Source organism: Thunnus maccoyii, chromosome 18 (genome assembly GCF_910596095.1).
Source record: "Thunnus maccoyii chromosome 18, fThuMac1.1, whole genome shotgun sequence".
NCBI classification, from domain to species: domain Eukaryota; kingdom Metazoa; phylum Chordata; class Actinopteri; order Scombriformes; family Scombridae; genus Thunnus; species Thunnus maccoyii.
Window position 1 is genome coordinate 1320931 of NC_056550.1, and position 18641 is coordinate 1339571.

The window sequence follows — 18641 nt, forward strand, 5'->3', positions numbered from 1 at the left end:
CAGACTTGTGAGTGTATTTCTTCAAGTTGCCTAAAGCATGCTGGGATACGCTTCAGCATCCTTGTGACAGTGAGTAGGAATAAGCAGGTATGTGATATTCAGGTACGAATATATGTTATAAAATACCAGACCTGTCTCCAGTCTTGACATAATGTGACTGTGGTCACTATGTCTAGAAATAAGAAACTGTTCATGTGTTGGCTTTAGTTGCAAATAACACTACAGTGAACACCGCAGACTCTCTGTCTTACACATATTTGTTGTGAATACTTGCATAGACAAGTGTCAGAAAATTAGGCATAATCAGCATGGTTTGAATGCCAAAAAATAATTTGATGTGACACAGAACAAGCCAGAGAAGAGAGAATCTTGAGCCACAAATTAGCCCATTAAAGGAAACATGATACATGCATCAGTCATTGCCTCAACATGTCACTACAACTGCAGAAAATATCACATTATCACAAGTTATATCACAAGTGATAGAAAACAACATTTTCTTCAGGCAGAGCAGGGATATAAGTAATATTAAAAGCCTTTATTTAGTCGGGCACACAGTCACAGAATCTTTGTCAGGGTGGAAACAGTGAAAAACGGATTATTATACCTGGTACTTTAAGGTTTCCTGGACTAACTGCATATGCAACTGAGTAAGCACTTGGCTTCTTCATTTTTCTTTATATCACAAGTAAATCTGTGAATAAAAGAATGTGAAAGAAAATAGATTTTATGTGCAGATATTTCACGAAAATGGGGGCTGACTGACTGGGAGTGAGAGATGCTTTGCTGAAACACAGTGCAAACCACAACGTTAGAGATCTTTTATCTAATTATGAGAAGTATGACCAGTAGTTGTCAAGATATATTTCAGTGTTGCATGGACAGTCTGACTGACTTCATCATTTTTATATTCTGCCACTGGTGGCGCATGTAAGATGAAAATATACCACCAAACAAAACAGAAGCAGGAATACATCCTGCTTAGACTACTGTAACTCACTGTATTCCTGTCTCAGCCAATACAACCTGCCCAAACTTCAACTAGTTCAAAATGCTGTAGCAAGACTACTCACAAAAGATAACGCCTATTTCAGCATCCCTACACTGGTTACCTGTATGTTTTAGGATTGATTGTAAGATTTTAGTGATTACTTGTAAAGCATGTCTGGGGTTGGCTGGAGGAGATCAGGCAGGCTACCTCTATTTCCTCTCTTAAAAACACACTTTTTTAGAATTGCTTTCTCTTGAATCAGTTATTCTTTTTGCTTTTACTCTATGTTTTAGTAATTCATACCTCACTTATCATTACTGTATCAATTCTACTTTTATTTAATATTTATATGGGAATTTCACTTGTTTTTATGTCTTTGTAAAGCACTTTGTAACTTGTTTTTGATAAGTGCTATATAAATAGCATAGCAGTATGAATTATTATTATTATTACAATGTACATCAGGTTTTAATGACCCTGCTGCTGAGAAGAGATCAGGGAGAAGGACTAAAGTGAAAGAAAAATCTTTAGAGTTTCATGTCATTAACACATTCTCATTTTATACCATGTTGTTTGATATAAGATAGAAGAAGATAAGTATATAGTGAAACCCAGTGAGAACATTTTGAATGAGTGGGCTGATGTTGTCATTGATGATATGTGTGTTTAGTTCTGCTCCACAGAGAGTTTACAGATCATTTAGATAACACACAGAATATGCACTATCCAAGCTGCGATCGCTGACGTTTCTCTACTCATCGTGTGTGTGTGTGTGTGTGTGTGTGTTGGACAGAGAGAGATTGTGCAGGTATACTTTTTCACCACTCGGGGGAAGCACTGAATTCCTGTTGATACTAATCTTCCTACACTAGACAGAAAATGTGAAAAGTTTTTAATTTGCATCTGGATTTAAATCTTCCTCAAAATGCAAACAGTGATAAGAAAACCATGTGTTCAGAACCTGGGGAGTTTTTAGTAAAGGGGATTGAGCTTGCCTGTGTTAGTGGAGGCAGTCTTTATTTCACCTCTGCTATAATATGTTTTCAGAAAATGAGGGATTTATACAGGAAAGAACTATGAAATCATTTCAGTAGAGTCAGACTCATGACCACTGAGTGATGGCTGAATTCATCATGTAACAGTAGGATGAAAACATCTGGGAACACTAGGCAAACATCCTAGTAGTAGGATGAAAAAATGTTCTAATAGCTTAAAAGCATACAGTAAGCACGGATATTTGTTAGACCAAATGCCTTGCTGTTTAGAATTAAAAAGTGAAAATGCAACATGCTTTATGAATAGACACCTAGTAGTACTATCCACATCCAAAACCAATGTAAATATCCCGCTAACTAACAGGACAGACAGTGAAGAGAAGCTCTTTGGCAGAGGAGGGAAAGGATCATAGGATTGAACATAGAAATGAACAGTATGCATGTGTTCTACCGCTTGTTCCTCACACACACTGAGTTGTTGACAGTGAGCACATGACACAGCTGAAAACTTTGTTTTTTTATGTTTCTCCTGAAAGTGAGTCATTTTTGGGATGCCAGGTTGAATTGAAGTTTAGCATGTGAATTAAGTTTTATAATCTAATCTGGCAACTTCACCCAACGTGAAGTTTGAGTTATGGGACTTTCCCAGGATCCATCCAGACCCAGGAAAACTGGTCTGGATGGATAAATGGAGAGAATAGAAAGATCATCAGTGGATGCACACACTGTGTGTGTGTGTGTGTGTGTATGTGTGTATGTGTGTGTGTGTGTGTGTGTGTGTGTGTGTGTGTGTGTGTGTGTGTGTGTGTGTGTGTGTGTTAGGACTCTGCAATTATTCAGTATTATTGAAAACTAACAAAAAGAGTCATTGAAGCTGTACACGGGAGAGCCTGGAGACTGTTGCAGATTATGAGAGGAAAGAAATGGTTTAAGTGATAAATTATATGATATGTTCTCTTGGTATCTACATTTTTACACAGAATATTCAGTAAGTATTGGACATGTCATGTGATCATCCATGGGAAGTTAATGGAGCAGCTGCATACTGTATCTGGTGTGGGATGAAGGAGTGGGATGGGAATGTGAGGTGTCTGGGAATCGTATAATGTGGGTGATTTAGGAATGTTGTCACCTCTCAGTGTTCAGTTAGCCAGCAGAGAGAGCCTTAAGTCAACTCTATGTCATTTATGGGAAGAAAAAGGCCCAACAGGCTTAACACTGGACATGTGTTTATATTCATCACTGCAGCAGAGGCAGCACTGGGGAAAGAAAGTCAAAGAGACATGGAGAAACATAACTGACAAAAAGTCCATCACACATTAGAAACGACAAATATAAACACAGTGGTACTTCTCAAGTCAGAGGCTGCAGGAATTTAACAAACTAAAGAAACTTCTCACACAGTTTAAGTAGCTGTGGACAACAGATACTGTGAGAATCAGTCATATTACTTTATAGATCAATGCATACTGATTTACTGATGTTCCTGCTTTAATCACATGCTGATTTAAATGCATCTTTGGGTTGGAGAATGTTTCATTAAAATGGTTAATTATATTTTAAGCATTATTCTGTTATTGCTGCACATTTGCTGCAGGTATTAACTTTGCTCTTGTAGATAAAATCATTGAACCGGAAACAGACGTAGTTCTGAGACATCTATTCTCAAAGCCCCAATTTCCACCAAAATACCAATAACTGGCTTTGCACTGCTTCATTTAAATGAACGTTCCACCAGATTACAACATTTTCAACATGGAAAGAATATTAAAGCAAGACTATGTAAAGTTCAAAAGAAGGAATAACACCATTTTCTTCTTACAACTGAAATGAATTCATAAGCACAAAAAAAACAAAACATATCCCTACCCAATTCAGTATGTCAGAGGATTTGCCTCGAAAGGGTTCTTGTCTGGTATTACCAGCAGCTTGTGGTGGCTAATTTTAACTAATTAGCAAAGTTTACATCGATGTGTAACTGACATTACTGAGTGAATTCAATGATTTTCTGATCTCTACTGTTACTATTACACTATGTTTTAGCATTGACAATTATAACTTAATTGTGGCCACCATGGCCACTGCTCAGCAAAAGTTACAGTCTCACATTAAGTGTCTGTATGGAGCTGCTGCTGGAGCTACATAGTTAGTGTCTAAAAAGCACACACACTACAATCAGATTACTGTTGATAACAAGATCAAGCTAATACTTTGATGGAAGCATTTATAAATGTGGGCAATAATCAGATTTCCCCAATACATGATTTGTTTGAAAATCAGATTGAAGTTATCAAGATTTTCATTATTTCAAACCCCATTTTTGATATTATTAATGGCTGTCATTTTTTTTTAGCAAGCATTCAGTGTGTGTGCGGTAATTAATTTATAACAATATGTCTGTGAAGATTCTCAGTCATTCAGGTCATGGTTTATCCAGAAGGGATACAGGAGATGATGCAGGAGATGAAGGCCAGTGCATGCTCACATTTCACATCATGCAGAAGACAACATTGGATCATCAGTATTACTTTGTGGAAAAACATAGTTCACTGTCTTGTGTAGTCTTCTCAGATACAATGAATCCTCTCTGCCAGCAGTTTGTTTGGCTGCTCTGAAAACAAATACACCAGCTGTTCTTCTTCTGTTACATTTCTGACAGAGTAGATGCTCAATGGATGTTTGCTGCCCCCAGCAGTCAATAAACTCTGGAATGGAACTCTAGGTTCTGCAGATATAACCAGTAACCACAGGTGTCGCCAAATCAACCAGGATTGAAGTCTGGAGGATTCAAACTTTAAAGCTGCACTGATCAATGTTTTTCTGTCAACAGCGGATCGAATGGATCATCATTATATGTTAATGTTAAAGGTGTCACCCGCAAAAAATTGTAACTAACTGCAAATCCCCTCAGCTCTACTGAGTTTTTGAGCCTCTTTTAGCTCTCTGTTTTGGTTTTCCAGTCTACATACTCTCTTCTCATCAAGCTGGTTTCCAGCAGCAGCTGTTTTCAGTGAAAAAGCTCTGATAAACTCACTGTACACTACCTGCTCAGCACCAAACAGTAGACAGAGTTAGAAACTATAGTTAAGCATTTAGAAGCTGAAGAGACTAATATTTTTCTTAGGAGTTGGTGGAGCTCAAACCAGACCTAAAAGGAGAGTGTTGCTCCCAGGTGGTCAGATAATCTATTCTGAAGGAAAAGGGGAAGAAGATGAAGAGGTTTTATTGGTATTCATTTGTTGAATTTAACTGAATTTGGATTTTCTTCCCACTGCTAGTCATTTGCAGCCTCTGAATGGCCACAGTGTCACAAAGTGAGCTTATAACTGTCATACAATAATAATATTAGGTAATATTGTCATTGGAGTACGTATATCAAACAGTATGTATGAGACAGAGTTGTACAGCTTGCAGAAGATCTAACCAGGAAACAGATTTCCCCAGAGGCCAGGAAATGTGTCATTCTCTGACACACACACTTATACACAGTGCCACGCCCCTGCACACACACACAGGCAGTGATATGACATCCTGCCCAGTTGTATATGTGTGTCACTGCTGACTGCTTTGTCTCCACACCAGGTAAAGAACCACTCTTTCCTTCCTGTTGTCAGCCCTTTTAAACTGTTTTTTAACTTGACCACACTCGTCTCTATTACATTAACCACGTTCTTTTTATGTTCTGCTTTACGCTGCTGGTCTGGCACTTGTTGCTCTGTGATGAAAGTGTTTCTGGGTTGGCACTTCAGATCTGAACATGTGAAAACTAGTTTGCGTGCTTGTCAACTGTGAGCATGTTGGCATCTGTCAGGATACACTATATTGATTTTTCAGCTGTAGTGTTAACAGAATGTTATGAGAAGTTAGAGTAATGCATATGTAATAAGAGCTTTTATTTTTATTACTTTTTAATGCTTTTACTATAAAATAAATATTTTGACATGTCAAATATTGTTCAGCTAAGGAGGTATTTACTGTATGCATTAATTTGTCTTAATTGTGGTTTCATGGTAATGCTGGGTAATGGTGTGTGTGTGTGTGGTGGGGGGGGGGGGGGGGGGGGGGGGTGTAGGGGATGTGCTGAATGCTTTGGTTACTCTCATTATTCTATTTTATTTCATTTGTATTATTCTATTATAAAACTGAGTTTAACTTTGTAAGATGTAAGGGGTTAGCCGTCCATAGCAACTAATTACACAAGATCTGAAAACATGGCCAAACATGGTCAAACTGTTGGCAGAAGATAGAGAATATGGACAAAAAGCCTCAATCTACTCCTACGACTACCACTTGACAGATGGTAGCTTGTTAACGCCAACATTCATTTAAAAAAAGAGAAGAGCAACCCCGGAAACTCAGCTGGGCTGCTAAAATGGTCAATCTGTGGTTGTGTATGCTTATTATTTAATGTTTTATTTTTTATTTCTTTATCCTTTATTTAACCAGAAAGGTCCCATTGAGATAAAATATCTCTTCTGCAAGTGAGTCCCAAGATGGCAGCAGAAAAAAATAAAAAGATTTCATATAAACGTACATATGAGGACAAATAACATCATAAAAAACATACCAAAACAAAACATACAGCGGTCAGGAGCTAAAGACATTCATGGCAAATAATGGCACTTGTTAAAAGCAATAACATTGTCCTGTAAAAACTGATTTTAACATATTTTTAAACATGTCAAGGGAGGGTAAATATGTTGTGAATGTTTTTAATAATATTAATGGTTTTTAGGTACGTAGCATGGACCAGTGCCACATACACAGCATTTATAGCCTGAGCTAGTTTTTAGTTTAGTTACTCATCCCTACATACAAATACACACCAGTGAACAGGAAAGCACCTACAGAACAATGCAGTGATAGAATAAAAAAGTGATCATTTATGACTACATGACTGATCACGCTGACAAACTGTTTCAACTTGAGTTTAAAATGATCCTGATCCATGTTAAATTGTGTTGGTGAGGATTTCCACATTAACCTTCTTGCCAGAGAAAGACTCTGTTCAAAGTGGGTTTACAACAGAACACTGTGTACATGATGTTAGCAAATTGGATGAAATTATAAAAAACTTAATATACAGTATTTATACTGTGATAAAAAATCTAAAACTCAAAGTTTACTTTCCCAAAGCTTTTGACCATATCCCACAGCCTTCTTCAGCACCTGCTGAAGGCTTTGGGGACAGCTATGTGTGCAAGTGAACCTTGAGTTTAGAATTTTTATCACAGCATGTTCCCAAGGTCAAGGTCACAATCAACATATTTAGTTTCTGAAGAACATGGCAGAAGTGAGATCTTCTAAAAAAAAAAAAAAAAAATGCACAATGATAAATCATCTTAAGAGTCTTGGTTTCTGTAGAATTTGCTAATGACCAAAAAGTTGTGCAATATCTGCAATGTGAAGGATTCAAACATGACACAACAGCATGCAACAGGCAATCAGAAAGTGCTATTTGAGCAGTTTGCAACTGCCTGCTTAATTATTGGTAAATGCTGCAATAATACTAATAATATACTAATAATATCACATGGCAGAATACAGGACCAACTCCTGTGCAGCTTTTAAGAATGAGTTTAATTACAGAGGAACAGGGTAAATATTTCATGCCCCTGTGATATTAATCCAATTCAGTGTGTCTCAGCATCATTTTTTGAGCTGTGTTCAGTCATAACACAGAGAGAAATGTATGGAATTACTGCGTGTCAGACTGTCAGTCTGTACTGTAACACATCAGTGACAGCTAATGATTGGTATGATGTACAATGGTATTATGTTGCTTCTTAAGTTAGACCACAGTTACCGTACATGATGGGAACGTGAGAACCTGTAGTCACTAATGCCTAGTGATGAGTAATCAGGTGAGATGTGACAGATCAGTTTGTTGCAGAGCAGTGAGGTAATTAGCTGGAAATATGAATCAGTGAGTGTGGGTGAATGAGGTAGAAACATTTGTCCTCTTGTTTTTTACAGCTCACCAGACTTATTGGAAATGAGATGTTTTATGAGTGTGATGGTGACTATAGTTTTGCAGCAGTTGATGTGAAAATAACGGAAATCGTTTTCATTTCACACTTCCCTATTTTACTTCTCTAACTTGTCACTTTCAGATTTCTCTCTGTCACTGTGCCTTCCTGTGTCTAAAGAGACATGTCCATCTGTTTTCTTTCTATCAGAATACATCACACTCAAAAATAATAGTTCAAGATTAAAGTAACCCCAACTTCACACCAAAAACCACACATCAGTGGTGCGTAAGTGCTGCTCAGGGGCCATCCATACCAAAGCCAACTGTCTCTCTCTGCAAGTGCAGAAACCATGTCACATGACCTGACCATAATGTCTTTCTCGATGTTGTCACTACCACATGTGTGAGAGTGATCAGGGTGCATTTCCCAAAAGCATTCAAGGCTAAAATGATTGTAAAATCAATCCAACTTATGAATCTTCTTAAAGCCTAAGAAATGTTTCCCAAAAAACAATGATTGAACTTCCGACACTGAGAAGGCTGAAAGCATCCTAAGAAACTCCAGAACTTGCTGAAGGGATCACAAGTAACATATTGTAGTTTTTGTTCATTTATTTGCATTGCAGTTATAGGATTAATGTTAACTGGCTGCTAGCCGCAGGATCAGCAGGAGCTAAATCGTTCACTTTCTTGAACCTACTTTCACAGTGCTGACTGACTGAACAGGCTGTTGACTGAACAGGAAGCTACATTTGCATACTGAACAACTCCAAGTGAACAAAACATCTCTGTTGCAGCAGTGTATAGATGCAATTACGTATCAATTTAGGAATAAGAAATTGTGATGAAATAGGTTATTGTGATTTCCATTATTATGGTCATCTAACAAAAATTACTGTCCCATACTGCTTTATATTTGGTTGATGTTCAATTTTGGTTACACTTACACATGTAATATGTTAATTCAAAGATAGATTGAAATCGATTTATCGTGGGTAAGCATGCAGAAGAGGTTGCAATCATTTTTTCAGCCCTGAGTAGTGTCTGCAGTTCCTCTTTTCTGCCTGCAAATAGCCCCAACATTCTCCACCAGACACATGGTTAGGACAGCCTGCATGTAGCCTGAGAGTGGTAACCCAGGGGAAAATGTCCTCGAATCATCAACTGTACACCCAGATGAACATTTTTATACTCTGAGCTTGATAGTAAGAGGAGACAGAGATATTTTACCGACCAAATCAAAACTGAAAATGTTTGAGAGTCACAAACAAAATTTTGAAGAGGAAGTGATAAAGAGAGAGAAGAAGCATTAAATGTAGGGAGTGAAAACAGCAAGTCTCTTTAACTGCTTTTATAGGTCAGTTACAGAGCCACTAGTGTGTTGGCTGCAGCCCTGCACCTCCATCCACACTGACTGACAGCTCAGCCACTGCAGGGTAAATGATTCTGACGGAGGAGAGGGGGAAGAAGGAGGAGGCGAAGGGGAGGCGTAGTCCTTCTCCTCTCAGGGATTAGTGGAAGCTCCTTGGTCCATTTGCATGTGAATGGATCTTGGTGCTGCTTTTAGCCACCAACACCCCCTCCCTCTCTCTCTCTCTCTCTCGCTCTCTCTTCATGTCTCTCTTTTGGTCTCTCACCCTCTCTCCACTCCTCACACTCCTGCTGACATCAGGGAGAACCAGAGAGAGAGAGAAAGGGAGAGAGGCGGTCAGAGAGGGAAAGATACTGAAAGAGAGTGCAGGACCATCACTGTTGCGGCGGACAAACTTTGCAGAAACAGAAGTTAAAAACACCAGAGAGAGCTCTTCCACCCTGGTGTTTTCAGAGAGCCTTTTACTGCCAACGAGGGTGTCACACAAGTGGGTTTTGTGAATGAGAGAAGGTAGGAATATTCTTTTTGTTTCTTGCATCCCCCGTGGATCAGTGGGATACGCTCAGTCTCCTGAGCTAACAATGAAAGCTGACAGGACTGGTCCACTTTGGCGGTCAGAATGGGGGTTGAGAGGTGGGGAGGGGGTTGTTAGGCCTTGGCTGAATTCTTACCAACTGTTGAATCAAACGGATTCTTAAAGTTGTTTGAAAGTGAGGTGCACTGTGGCTTTTAAGACTCAGTAATTGCTATAACTTATGGTCTGTTGACAGGTTTTAAAACACATATGGGCAATCTGAACCCTGTAGTATCTGTATGAATACAAGCACATTTCCTTTTATATGCCTCACACACTTATCCATATCCAACTCTTTGTAACATGTTCCAAATGTACTGTTACTGTACAATATATATTGTATAAATATTAAGCTTTTTTTCTTTAATTTCTGTACTATCTATCAAGCGGAAGGTTCTTTATTAAGATATTTTCCCTTAACATAGTATATAGTAGAAACAGTTATCTTGTTGTTAACAATTTATTTTCATTATTGATTAATTTGCAGATGTTTTTCTTGATTAATCAAGTAATTGTTTAGTCAAAACATCAGAAAAAGTTTTAAAAGATGCACATCACAACTTCCTAGAGCCTAAAGTGATATCATCAAATGTCTTGTTTTGTTCGACCTAATGTTAATTTTTGTTATTGAAAACTATGACTACATATATTCGTCAACTACCTTTTTTTCCATGACTAAGACAAGACGATGACGAGACATCATTAAGCACTGTGACTTTATCAACATGTAATACTATTGATGAAAATATAGTTTAAAAAAAATAAAAACTTTGCCAAAATCTCTTATTTTCATTGACAAAAAAGAGGAGATGGAGCATGTTAGCAGAGCAGCACTAGCAAGTGCTCCGTCTGTGTGTCTACAGTGAAGGCGTCCAGGTGCAGTGTTGAGTGTAGGTCACCCATGTTTGGAAGCACTCAGCGCTCAATAAACAATGGGTCTCATTCACTAATATGTGCGTAGAAATGTTCTTACTTTGCGCACAAAATAAGTGTGCACACAAAATTACCGCTGGAATCATGACACGTGCACATTGGCCAGTTTTGTTCTTACCACCATGCTCATGTTAGTGAATCAGAATCATTCTAAATTGACAGGTGTGTGCATATTACCACACCCCCATTTCTCTATATAAGGAAAGCTCTGTTGGAGCGGTGCACTAGTGGAGAGAGCTGTCTCTCATTACAAAGAGGGCTGTGATGGTAAAAATATAGAAAAACTTTGCTGCTAGCAAACAATAGTTTCAGAAGTAGAAGCCAGAAAAGGCAGGTTTGGCTGGTAAACATGTCACTGGAACAACCATGTGCAGCCTGATTGTGAATCCTGTATACAGCCTGCATACCTGTTCCACCACTACCACAAAGTACGTCTGTAACAAAATAAAAAGTTGGTAAATATGTAGATCTGAACTGATCTAAATAAATCTCGACTGGAGCACCGGGTGCACATGGTGTTTCATCTCTGTGCACAAGAGGTTGTGATGTAGTGAAAGCAGAGCATCCCTCCCTGTACCACTACTGAACTGTCAGGCTGTGAGGACACTGAACAGGCTGCTGGTAAACCAGCTGCATATATCACAGCCACATCTGATGCTGCACATTCCAATATGGAAATTCGGGATATATACAGTAAGCTAGTGTCATCTAAAAGTGGGAACAGGGCAATTTTAATATATTAATAATTTCATTACATTTATAATGATTATTTATGGATTACAACGTCTTAGCTATTAAGTTTATTAATTAATAAATAGTGTATTATTAGCAATTTCACACTTTTAAATGTTGTATATTTAGGCCCAATCATGTTTGAAATAATTGTGGTTATATTATACTGTTTACATTGAATAAATATTGACTATATCATTTTTTAAGACCATGGGACGTTTATTATTTGTGCGTATGCATGATCTTAGGCAGTTCTAAATTTGTTCGCAGAGTAAGAACAAAGTCAGGTAAGAACATATTAATTAATCCCGGACTTGTGCTTAAAATGTTAGTATGCACGGTTTAAGCACAGAGTAGTGCATACACACTGTTTGTGAATGAGGCCCAATGACTGTAGTTACATGCACAAAATGGAGGAGGAGCTGTATATATTAAAATAGCAGTGTATAACGTTACCTTTCCTTATCATGGTTGTTGTTATCCTAGCAAACCTTGCCTTTAACCTTTAATATTGATGCATGTGAACTAGCTTGCTAGACAGCAATTTTGTTAACCTTATGTCATTATTAAGTCCATGGGGCAAACATCAAGCTCAGATTTATTTATTTAATGCAAGCAGATTGCACTTGGTGTGTGGACAGTATTCTTTTCAATTTTATGAAGCTATCTACTCCTGTTTCCGTTGTTCAGAACAGAAAGGTAAGTTTGTTCTTTGGGCAAACAAAAAAATTGGTTTCAAAATATTTTATTGCCTTTACAACTCTTATTGTTTTATAATAGTTTGAAAAAGAGTATTGGGCCCCATTTGTTGAATGATGTTCAAAATAAATATGTAAATCAGAACATGTTCCATGTCTGGATGTATTCCTTAAATTGATAGCATCAGACCAGACACTTTCTGCAAAGCTGCATTCTTAATCTTTCAACCTGTGTTTTTCATCAGATAATAAGATAAAATCTTATGTGAAATAAGTTTGACTAAAATGACAAAAGATGATGGTTTTGGCTTAACTACATTGACTGAAATGTTCAGTATAATCTGATGGCTAACAAAGACTAAAATGTCAACAGTTTTCATTGACTAAAACTATTCTAAAATAGTTTTGATTCTTCTTTTAAGACTAAAATGGCCAACTGATAGTCAACTAAAACTTGACCAATAAAGAAAAAAACAGAATGAGGTTGACTAAATATAATAAAAAGTAACAAGGACATTTGACACAGGACTAAGACTAAATAAAAAAAATAGCTGACAAAATTAACACTTTGACCAACAGTCCAGAAGCCAATGATATTCAGTTCATATTCAGTGATATTCAGTCACTTCAATTTAAGACAAGTAAAGGAAAAATCCTACTTACTGTTGTTATGTGCAGTTTTCCTGCGCAATGGGATAATGAACATCTGTTCAGGTGTGCTCACTTTCAGTTTTCCTCACCAAATAAAGTGGTTTAGATCATCTGGATCTGGGTTGTTTACAACCAGTAAAAAGGCCTCACTGCTCGTGTTTGTTGCCTCATCTAACTAAGTTGTAGTGAGGTCATCGTGTTCCCAGATCTCAGCAATTAATTTGGGGAGTACAATAGAATCAAAGCTTAAAGAAACAATAACCAAAAGCACAAAAATGAGACCTACTGTAGATTGAAATAAATTAGAATTAACTGTCAAGCTACTGCTTTCCCAAAGAGAAATAGTTCAACAACCCCACTTCTCTTAAGAGATAAAATCAGCCATCTGGTTTCTTCTTTGTCTGGGTCAAAGTAGTCACACTTTGAGAAAGTTTACTGTACACTATATTTCTGCAAGTCACATGTTATCATCACTGCAAAAGTCTGAGCCGATGGTGGGCGTTGATTGTGTTTGATGCACCTAATTATAAGCCAATATTCTCCACTGATCATTATAGGGATTATTATGATTATCTCTGAAAATGTCCAGTCAACTGTCATCTGTGCTGGGAGGACTCAAGATGTGTAATAGCTAACTGTAAACTTTTTCAAGTCAGCACTAAACACGATGACAGTTTGTCTTGTGCAACCCTTAAAATGGGAAAGTGCGTGTGCGCGTGTGGTTCCTTCCTACTCATGTGCAAGAGGAAGTCTGTTGTCAGAGGACAGACCCTTTGACAACATACACTTATGAACTGTAACAGTTGGTTATAAAGATACTGGACTGTTATGTACTTGTGCAGCTTGAGTTCAGATGAAGCAGGGAACTTCACTCTAAGCCATGGCCCTCAATTCTTATAGACATGTAAATCCATGCTTCATACCTTAGCAGGTTCTCTGCAAAACAAATCATTGTGAACTTCTGTCAGCTTAGTACTAGCTGTTCAGACAAGGTCTGATCTTGTCTACTTCAGACTTAATCCTCATCCCAAACTCTAGTCTCTTTAGGATTTTAGTCAAATGCTCCACCCCTTGGAACTACACATATGCTATTGCTAATCATGACTCATCATGTGTCAGAAGTTCATGCTGAGGGTCAGGTCAAGCTAAACAGGACTTAAATGCCTTGGGGGAAATGAGTTGCGGTAGTGTGGGTTTACCCATAAGATGTCATTGACAAGACTTGAGTGAGCCGGGTTTGGCTTGGGCATGTCATGGTTGAGAGTCTGAATAAAGCCCTCAGCCTGCTTCAAACAAAGTGCCTGTTGAATTATCTGACAGCATCTGAAACTCAAGTTCTTTGCCACATATGATGATTTGTGTAACTTCCTTCCTGGGAGACAATCTGACATTAACGCACACTTCAGCACTCGCCTCTGTCAGACCACCAAAAAACAAACAATTACAGAATTGGGGCAACTCACCTATGAAGTCTCATAGTACTCTACCGATCGATAAAACTCTGACAAAAATGGTCTTGTTACATGGGCAATACAAGTAAAGTAAGAAAATTTCATCCTGGCCACATATCGAGGACACAAAAGCACAAAACAACACATATCATCCACAAGTGACTATCAGTTTCAGCCCCGCAAAATTTAAAAGAAAAAAAAAGGGACCCAATCTACAAATACATACAAATAAGGTTAAGTTGAGTCCAGATGTTGTCAAAAAGGACCCCAAGATTCTTCCCATTTATGTGGCTGTAGCTTAATTTGAGATGCAGTTCAGCACCTGTGTGTCAAGTTTTTCTAGTAACAAATCTCTAATGAACATTGTCTTTTGGTTAGGTGCCTATTCAAATTTTGAAAGTTTAGAGTGTAGAAAGGCTTAGAACATAATGATGGAAGTATATGATGGGATGAGATTGTTGTAAGAATTGGATTTTTCGGTGACAAGGTGGTGAGCACATCTGTTCTGGAAATACTTCAGAAACCCCCTTATTGTCAATATACCAAGGAAAGCCATAAATTCTCTGAATGCCCTCGGTCTCTAGTTTGTGGTTGTAAAGTTCAGTGAGACTGTGATTATGTTAGAGGTCACAATAGATCATTTTATACAGTGAGGGCAAGTTTCAAAAAATGGTCTCACTACAGTGAAATGGCTACTATGGGGACTGACATCATCACACATGAATACAATTGGTCTCAGCTTTCCAGTCATACCAAATTTATGCAATTCTAAGACTGTTTAGGACCCCAGTATGTAGAAATATTCAAATACACCATTGTAGAATAGGCGCAAATAACATGTATACTGCATGCAAAAAACTGCATGGGATTAGCATAAAATGGGCATGACGGTAAAGGGGAGACTCGTGGGTATCCACAGAACCCATTTTCATTCAGATGTCTTGAGGTGAGAGGTCAAGGGACCCTTTTGAAAATGGTCGTGCCAGTTTTTCCCTTGCCAAAATTTAGCCTAACTTTGGAGCATTATTAAGCCCCCTTCCCGACAAGCTGGCATGGCATGGTTGGTACCAATGGATTCCTTAGGTCGCTTAGTTTCATATGACACCAGTATCTTCACTGTAGGTTTGAGCCTGCTACAGCCTCTGAAAGACAGTAATGTTGCCTGCAGAGGCCGCCGTCCTCGGGGAGTGGAAGAGGTCAAATAGTTGGCTGTGTGTTTCTTGTTTTGACTCTTTTATATGCACTGAGTTAGTTTCAAGAAGGAAACAAAGCACTATAATTTGTTTATGCTTCAGTTACTCTGAAGCAAGGGTCATTTGGAGTCTCTAAATGGCCTTTTTTGGAAAACGCCTAGACATACCCTTACAAAAAAATGTTTAAAATATTCATTTTCAGTGGATAATGTTATTAAATTTGAACTTGGACTAAGTAAGCCTCCATGCTGTGGTCCCATTGTGTTTTCCAGCTAATAAGTCCCATAGCTATAGGTCATCAGAATCTGTTTGCATGAAAATATTCAGGTGGAAATAAAAACCTTCTACTTCCGTGTGTTCAAACTTCTGTTACTCAATGCCAGCACTTACAATGACTGTGACTGTTGAGGGAAAAACGTCAGCGTGTTACTTTTCACAAGAGACCAAAACCATGCATGCACTCCAAATGGTTCATGAACAGCTCTCAGTTTACTGTGGGTATGCCTGGGATGGGCATTTTAGGATAATTTTACAGGATCTCTTTTTTTCTTTGATCACCCAACTACTTTGGTCATTTTTCGTGTGTACAACAAAGTCTAGCACCTGAATGTCTTTGAGGAGAGGCTGGCTGAAAGAGTGCACTGTTATACCCATTTGTACAATTCATTTCATCTCACCCATGGCAGAGTTCAGTTTGGCTTGGGCATGCCATAGCAGGCAGTCTGACCAAAGCAGTATTCAGACAGAAACAGAATGATGTGATGTAATGGGTGGAACAGAGTATCTTCCATGTTACGCCTCACTCCTGATTGTTTTTAAACCATGTCAGTAAGACCTTTAAATCATGTTTTTGAATAGGGACCATTTCTCTATCAGAGTCGGAGTATTGTCTTAATGGGTATAAGACATTACTATTATAACCAGCAGTGAAAGTTTTAATCAATATCACACTGCTTTCCACTTGATCAACTGATCCCATGATGCCAGAGGATATACTGCACCACTGTGCCCTTGCACCATTTGGCAAATGTAATCATTACAGTAATTGTTAACAATCATTCTCACAGCCCAAATGTTTCAACACTGTGATGGCTGATGGCCTCCCCCTCTCTTAACTCCCCAAGTTGATATTTAGATATTCATGAGAGCATTAGCACCTCTAAAGAACACAGTGGGTGAGGCTGTTGCTGCTGGTCCTGTGGGTAAACTGACTCTTTGTCATTATCTGATCTTTGTCATCATATTGTTTAGTTAGTGAAGAGTACAGGATAGAACATGTTGTATTGTGAAGTAAACAACACTTCCCCCCTCTGTAACCGTGCTGTATGGGACATGGATTTTGCTTTTTGTCAGCATAGTCCTATCAGGATCAAAAACTTTCAAACTTTCACTGTTGATACTTCTGAGGAAATTGGATCATTGCAGTTTTGAATGGTAAAAGAAACAGCAAGGACAACATGGAATAGGACTTCAATCTCCACTTTAATGTGTAAAGCTAAACCAGATTGAAAAAGTGGAGCTAAGTATAAACAAAACTAGGTCAAAACCTAGTACAAAGGAAACCACTTATAGTGATCACGTCTGTTCAGGTCAAATAGATCACTACAAGTGGACGATTATTGTAACAGATTTTTTTTCTTTTTCCTTATTTCTCATGCAGATTACAGTTCAATTGACATTTGTATATTTATTACATGAATATAAGGTAATGAAACTGACAACTTCGGTATTTACTGAATTATATTGACTGTTTCTAAATACAGTACAGCTGTTTCAAATGCTTGTTTCGCTGCTGCATCGCGTTGGCTCATTTTTAGCAGTTTGTCATAAGCGTCATGGAAACTACGTTTTTCATTGAGAGAAAATGACTCTTTTTCCCGTCAGAAGTTTCAAAGTGTACAGTTACACTATCATGTAACTGCATCACATGACTGTATTGATCACAACATCCAGTCTCACCCAGCCAGCAGCCCCTTCACATCTCCAAAAACGTTGCAGCAAATTTCCAAACAGCCATTATTTGGATAAACTGACCACATATTGGGAATGTAAATGGTTACTTTCTGGCCTGAAAAAAATATTAACTTAATAAAGTTACATATTAATAGTCCTACAACGAAAATTACAACAGCTTAATCTGCACCGTTGCTGCCGGCTGGTGCAAAATGCATTCTGGGATACTTATCTTCGGCCAACCAGTGATGTAACTTCATCACTCAGTCAGTCAGTCAGGGACAGATGCGTTTGTAGGGCTGGCTACTGTCACTGTTGCAGTCCTGCCAATAATGATCTGTGTGGGTTGTCCCTCTATCAGCCATCTTAGCTGCTGATAACATAAACATCATGATGTCACTGTTTAACGGAAGGTTACCTGTGAAGTTTCAGTTCGCCACTGAGAACCATCAACCTCCAAACAAACAGTATTTACTTCCAGCTGCTGACACAAATCTGAGGAGAAACTTGCTCCATCAGAGTGAATAAGAAAATGTGTCCACTCTCTCTTATTTAATCTTTTTTAAACAAATACAATTTATAAAACAACAAGCTGAAACATGAAATGTATTATTGATTATACCAATGACAGCAGATGTGTTACATACATAACTGTGGACCTTTTTTGCATATCATACCTCTCCTTCTCTCTCCCTTCTTTTCTTGTCTGCTTTTTTTTTTTTTTTTTGCCTCCCTGAGTAAATGCTGCCTGAGTTTCTATCTATCTCCCGATACACTGTTTGCTTTTCCTCACACACTCTGTGGGAGTTTGAGTGTGTATCCACTGGTTACTTTGTCTTCAAATTTTTCTGTCTCCTCTTTATTCATCCTACTTTCGTCTCCATGTCTCCATTACATTTTTCATGATATGATGATTTTCAATGACATTTTGTTTAACAACACACATTTCATTAAAAGTACATCACAAAAAAATGAGACACAAAAAAATAGGAAATGAGTAAAACTAAGCTATAATCGGAAACAATTATTCAAACTTGTCTATTTATATTAGATAAACATATTATTCATCTAGAATATTACTGCAATGTGTAAATTGTATTTTCTCAGTGCATTTTAAATATTTATTT

At 38.0% G+C, this 18641-nt stretch overlaps 1 protein-coding gene across 3 annotated transcripts in view; it reads left to right on the plus strand.

Moving 5' to 3' along the window:
* Positions 1-18641, plus strand: part of sept12 (septin 12) — an 83928-nt gene that overhangs the window by 38477 nt on the left and 26810 nt on the right. Inside the window, exon 1 of one of the 3 annotated variants that reach the window (XM_042392633.1) lies at positions 5372-5568. The exons of 1 other annotated variant lie outside the window; for it this stretch is intronic. In XM_042392633.1, coding sequence (XP_042248567.1) covers positions 5532-5568 — 37 coding nt within the window. In that variant the 5' untranslated portion in view covers positions 5372-5531. Of the gene's footprint in view, positions 1-5371; positions 5569-9626; positions 9840-18641 lie in introns of those variants that run through there. One more of the 3 variants, XM_042392634.1, reaches the window with a different exon arrangement.